This window comes from Hydra vulgaris, chromosome 06, assembly GCF_038396675.1.
Source record: "Hydra vulgaris chromosome 06, alternate assembly HydraT2T_AEP".
Lineage (NCBI taxonomy): Eukaryota > Metazoa > Cnidaria > Hydrozoa > Anthoathecata > Hydridae > Hydra > Hydra vulgaris.
The window spans coordinates 26,263,027-26,269,871 of record NC_088925.1 but is presented as its reverse complement, the minus strand read 5'-3'; the positions used below and the strand labels follow the sequence as shown (position 1 = coordinate 26,269,871).

General features: G+C 28.0%; 1 protein-coding gene across 1 annotated transcript; it reads left to right on the top strand.

Moving 5' to 3' along the window:
• Positions 1–1,383: 1,383 nt before the first annotated feature.
• On the top strand, positions 1,384–4,785 carry LOC136081749 (uncharacterized). Its single transcript, XM_065799720.1, has 3 exons — positions 1,384–1,539; positions 2,492–2,935; positions 4,102–4,785. Exons 1-3 carry the CDS (start codon positions 1,452–1,454, stop codon positions 4,524–4,526), a joined length of 957 nt encoding a protein of 318 aa, XP_065655792.1. The 5' UTR covers positions 1,384–1,451; the 3' UTR covers positions 4,527–4,785.
• Positions 4,786–6,845: the final 2,060 nt, after the last annotated feature.

Here is a 6,845-nt window from a genome sequence, read left to right as displayed (position 1 = left end):
CTGGTAATAACTGTAGCAGTGATAAAATCGGTTTAATCTTCATTCAAATATAAACCTTCTGCGGCATTTTTGGGCGTGAATATGAAAGCAATTCGAATACCTGGTGTAAAGAGCCTTCTGATTAGGTGCTTTAATACAAAAATTCACGATGTGATCGCCTCTTATGTTCGTCCAGTCGTCAGACATCAGTGTTAAGTTTTTTTCAGAACTCAGAATTTCATTTACAGAAGTAGAACGTTTTGGGTATTGTTTGTCAAGCAGAGATCCTGATAAGGCTTCAGCATTCGGGATGACAGATGCGTACGATGGATTGAGCAACTTAACGAAATCCTTAAAGGCCTCCGATTCGACTAAACGAGATGATATACCCGTACGGTAAAAGAAATTAGCAAGCTTCGTGTCGATATCATTTTTGAACTCTTCATTAATTGGCTGTACATGCTGCGTCGGTAAATCAGACGTAGACCAAAGTTGCTGAGAGTCATTGATTAGATGTGACGATTCATAATTACGCTTAGAAAACAATCTTTTTTCCTCGACAATGGCGTTTGGACATGTTGATCTTTTATGCACTGCAAGGCGTTCCTTCGACCATTGAACAGTTTTGTTACATGCTAAACAAGTGCCAGAACGCTTCTCTCAATCAAGATATGTCAAATAATTCAAAATTTTGCTGTTTTCAATTTTAAACACTTTGAATGACGAAAATACACGATTTCTTGATTTTAAATTACTTTAAATTGTAGTAAGAAACACTTACAAAAGTTAAAATCGATTGATTATATGTAGCTCGAACCAAAAAGAAACAGATAAGTAATGAAAAACTCGTCAAAAGTAGATAATTTGCAAAAATAGTTTCAGACATTTAATTTAGATAATTTGAATTTTTCGTTTCCGTTAAAGTGTCTGCGCTGACTTCGGCGTCTGCGCAGATATGCGCATATTTTGTCTGCGCAGATCTGCGCAGATACATTTTCCGAACCCAACAATTTTAGCATGTGTGAAATAAAATGAAAGACAATTTTTTTCACAACTTTTAAAAAAGAGCATTTATTATGAGAAAAAGTTCTTCAAAAAGCTAAACCTATAATACTAACCTTATAAAGAACTTTGTCAAAGTTTTCCACAGTGATCTTTGAATCTAACTTTTAATGCTTCAAATAAAAACGTGATCAGATGACAAAATGGTTAAGTATTCAGTTTAATAAAATAAAATGTATTTGAAATTTGCTATTACAAGTTCTGAGAATATTTTCATTTCATTTATTCGTAATTAATACCTAAGTTTTATTAACAAAAAGTTTACGTCATTCTGAAAGAGAAACAAAATTTTATTTATGCTTGAACAAAAAGGATATGACGTCTGTAAATTAATCTTATAAAAGTTTTAAAAGAGTTTTGATGTAATTTTTCAGTCAAAAACAACAACAACAAAATATTAGAGATACACAATGATTTTAATGTTAAGAAGTAATTATATTTTAGCAATAGCAGTTATTTTCCTGTTTTATGAAGTTCAGATGCAACTTGAAACTGCAGGTAACAAATATTACATTTGTCTGTTTTGTTGAAATTTGAATAACTTCACTCAAAAAATAAATACTTAATGAAACTAACTAAATGTGGTAAGAAAGTTTGAATTACATTATACAAAATATAAACTTTATTGTAAAAAAAAAGTATTTAAGTTTGATGCTTATCTTTTTTTAACTAATTTTGTTTTTGCGAATAATTTTGAGTTAACACTATTAAGTTCAGGATATTTTGTATACTTTTTTGCATGAAAAGAAAAACTTGACTTTAATGCAAATTTAATACAGATTTTTACAGACTTTATACAAATATGCAGATGTTAAGTCGTTTTTGTATCTGTTATTTTTTACGTTATTTAGCAGCGCTAAATTCACATGTAAAGAAACAAAACGTAAACGTCACAACTTTTCCTTCGCAGAGCTTTTAAGCAATGAAATGAAAGCCGAGCAATGGTATTATAGACGAGCAAAAAAACCAACTCCAACTGTTTTTAAAACAAATTAAGTGTAGCGTTATTATGGAAACACCTAAATCAGATAATATTTAAATTGCCAACAAAATTAGAAATTCCTCTTAAAAGCAAACCTTAATCGCTCAGAAACAGAATGAAAGCAATATCTTTTGAATGAAAAAGATATTGAAATGAATCTCTGACATTTTACTTCGTTTTTAATTGGGCATAATTTATAGCAGTCCTATTCTTAATTAAGCGAGTTTTTAACTGCTCAGTTATCTCTTACACACCATATATCTTGTTTGATGCAATCTTTATCGGTGCGTAAGCACCAATAAATATTCTACAGTTAAACTAATTTAAATTAAAATTTATTTAATTTTTTTAAGGTATTTATTCAAACTGTTAAACATTTATTTTTTCTGTTTTTGGATTTGATTACATTTCTAAAACTTAATTATGTACTTTCCAATTATTGCTATATGTGTATATTTAATTTTTTAGTATTTTTAAACGCTAAACGTTCTCGCTGGATAATCCAACAATTTCCCTGCTTTGATGACAAATGGAAGGCATCTATTACAGTCAACAATGTTTTATTTGAGCTAAAAGGCATACACGATGTTCTCTTAGTAGTTTTGGAAATAAAAAATCATAAAATTATTGTAAATAACTACACAATAAGTCTCTCTAATAGTGAAAATACAATAAAGAAAATTAATCTGACTTCGTACGTACCAAATAATCTTCAAATATCTAAAGGGTCAGTTCTTATTTTCAATGCAATCGACAGTGAAATATTTAATTGTTGGATAAAAAAAAGCCGCATAATAAAAAACTTTAGGACTGTAATTCGTTGTGTTGATCCATGTGCTTTTGAAAGTGAACCTTCATTCCCGTTTACACTCGTGAACTTGAGTTTTACAAATTATACCATAAAGTTTAAAGGTATGTTTTATAATTACTTTAGTTTAAATTTTATTAACTTTATACTATTATGTTTGATACTAATTTGGTAAGCTACTGGATTTCATTGAATAAGTTTATAACAAAGCCTTTTATATTATAGATTTTTTTCTGAAAATAATAAAACCTAAAAAACAATATTTACAACTAATCTAAATTCGGGTTTCTGTGTTGTAGTAAAAATCAAAGTTTAAAAAAAATATGGGTTTCTCTGTTTGGCAGAAACACAAAGTTTCAAAAATATTTGGGTTTCTCTGTTCTAGTAGAAAATCAAAGTTTCAAAAAAATTGTAATCCTTGTGTCTGTTCTATTTTAGGTAAATACTCAGTTAAATAAAAAAATAAAAAGATAAAACAGCATTAATGCTCACTTTTTTGCAAAAAATGGAAAGGCTCGGGAATGAATGAACTTCTCAAAACGCTCCGTGAAAAAGTTTTTATATTTAAAATTTGACAAATACAATATTTAGGAACTCAAAATTTAGTTATGAATAAGATTGTAGAAGTTTTCTTAAAACTAGTTAATGGCAAAGTGTGTTTGCGCATTTATGATAAAAAACCGATCTAGTTTAAAAAATCTAATGAAATGGCGAACGAATGAAATATCCTAATAATTTTATGAAGAAATTAATATCAAATATAATAAAAAAATTGAAACACGAAATAAAATTATTAAAAAGTAATGCAGCCTATTAACAATAGATTATTTGATCATCAATTTTAATTACACAAATAAACTGCAATGATTCTACTTACGATTATAATAGTGGTAGAGGCACTAGGCATGATACATATTTAGAAAATTATGGTAAATATTTTCAGAAGTCAAACTTTTAAAAAATAGATCATTTAAATAATATAGCCCCCATGACAAATTTTAAAAAGTTTAATTTTTAATTTTAGCAGTTCTCTTTTACATGACCTCATGTAACAGAGAAGCCTTCACCTAGCCAGCCCCATGGTTTTATAACGGGCGACACCAGGGGTTTATGTTAAACATCTTTAAAACACTTATAAATGAAGTAGTAAGCTTTAATTCAGCAATTTGTCATACAAACATTTAAAAAAAAAAAAGAAGAATAAATTAAAAGATTTAAATATATATTTAATGTGAGAAAACAGATAAAATAAAAATCAATTTTGTTTTAGGTTTACAAGCAAGATCAGATATGGCATTTAAAACAAAAAATTTCGCTCTGATTGGAGGTCTGTTGACTATTGCTGCTAGTTTGATGTTGACGATAGTTGTTTTTTGCTATAAGAAGAAAATTATAAAGGTTTTTTTTTCAAAAAAAGCAAAAAGTATTTCTGATAAGATAACTTTTAAAAATCTCCTAACCCAACAAAACGTGAATGAATCAGTTAATCTAGCCCCAACCTCCAATTGTTCAAATACAGTAGAAGCAACAAGTCAGTATGCGGATATCGAACTTCAAAAACATTATGTTTCGATTAAAAAAGAAGATAAAAAAAATACATTTTACGAAGAAATACAGTTCTGCAATGTTTACGATTACGCCAGTACTGAAAAAGATGAAAAAGATGTTACAAATATATACTATCTTGCTACATAACAAAGTAATGGAAACTATATACCAATAAAAAAGAGAAGCATATAAACAAATTTACGTATTATAGGTTAAATATTTTATTTAAACATATAATATGTAATTTATGTTTTAGCAGTACAAATAAAAAACCAAATATTAAACATTAAGATGAAAATAAGAAAAAGAAATCTTAGTTTATAAAAACTTGAATGACTTGTTTTTTTGAAAAGCAATGTTTGCTCCCATATTTCAGTAAGATGGGCTGCAATGATCTGCAAATTTTTACAACGAAAAGTTCAAGTAATTTTATTTCCCAAAATACTTGAACATATTATAAATATGTTAAGAGGAAAAATGTAAATATTTTATTTGTGGCTAAAATATACTGTAAAAATAATATCTTAAATATTTTTTGTTGTAAGGTAAAGTAAAAGTTAAAACAAGTAATTTAAGCACAACTCCATTAAATATTATATAACGTTAAGTAATTTAAAAACTAGCGAATTCATGCGGGGGTTCATAGATAGAATTTTGCTGAGAGAAAACTGCCTAGATTACAATGGGTAAGCAGGTCATGCTAAACTAATGTCTTTCTTCCTTTCTCTAAATTTTCTATTTTCAAATAATTAGAATCATACCAAACCTACACCATTGTTTAAGGTAATAACAAGGTTTGATTTCTTGTGTCTTGAAAAAAAATTTAAGGACTACTCAACGTAGTTAAGGAGATATCCGAAGAAAAATAGCAAGTTTAGGCTCTTTCGTTTTCATAAAATGCCGTTTTATTTTGTGTGCGTTCTTATTGGTTTATTTTATAAAAAATGTTGAAGCTCATTGTAATATTTTATTTACGAATATTCGGTTATTTTATTATCTACGAGTTTCAAGTTTTAGCTTACAGGTGGTTTTCCACTCATTCGTTGTTTTACGGGAACGGGAATGGGAAAGGAAAAGTAATCTCGTGGGCATGCATAGTATAAGTTTTAGTTTGTCTAATGGAAAACTGCGCATGCTCGCGTGATTATTTTTCCCTTCCTTGTCCCGTTCCCGTAGAAAAAAGGATGAATGAAAACTCACCCTAATACTATTGGGCAGAAGTTATATAAAAGCTGAAACGTTTCTTTTAGGTAATTTATTCAAACAACTACAAAGAGATTATGGAAGTAAATTACTATGAGGGAAAACTTTGATTTGAACGTTTTTACTGTTTACGAAAAGATAAAATATGAGGTTTTTAGCCTTTTATTGATTATTTTAATGCTGTAAGCAAGGAAACTTTTTACTTTTAAATAAAAGAGACATTTTTGGAATGCAAATACTTAACACATTTCTTTAAACTGTTTTTATGACGCCGCCCCGATGCGTTTAATGTATTTTAGTGGCAGTTTTGTTTTGTGTGATACTTAGGTTAAAAAAAGATTTATAAAAAAATGATAATTTGTATAAGAAAAACTTAAATTTTACTTTTTAAAAATATATAACAGTAATAGCCGAAAATAAGCAAAAAACACAAAAAATTGAAGTTCAAAAACGTAAACTCTTGTTTTTAGGAAATGCAAATCTTTTCCAATCCGAATGATCTATAATTAGTTTTAACTAGGCTGAGTAGTCTTTTTACAGCATTTTTTTGTATTATGTTTGAACAGATCATCAGACCGCGTAAACAAAAAAGGGTAATTGCTCACAAGAAATTACTCTGAGTTAAAGTAAAAGCTAAAAGCAGATGCTAGCTGCAATAGCAATTGCTCAAAAATATGTGAATAAAGTTTTGCTTATGCTCAAAAGCGATTGCTTTTGTGTTGGAGTAACATCTATATGCCGTTACCGATATAAATAACTTTTTAAACTTTTAATGTTTGAAAATGGGTACTTCAAACCAGATTTCAATTGAATTAAGTAAAAATAATACAGCAAGCAAAGTTTTAACAGATGTGAAGATATAAACATACTATGCGAATATTAAAAACATATTACGTGAATAGGCGTACTTTTCCATAATTACTATTGCCATTATTACTCCAGCTAAACCTGATTGTTAACATCATAAATTAAAAGTAAAAAACTATTCTTTAATGTTCCCAGTATTAACCTTGCTACAATCAAAATTCGTTAAAAAATGTTTAAGTCTAAATGATATAAACAATGGCAACTGGAGATGTAAGAAAAGCATTGTTACATTATATTTTTGTAAAAGTAAAATAACATTTTAAATGAAATGTAGGACTGTGACAAGTTGATATAAATATGATGGTAATATTAATTTAAAAATATTGGAAACAAATTTGTATAATATGTGTAAATTGCATAAATAGTTGTATCTTTGTTATTGTATTGTAATTTTGT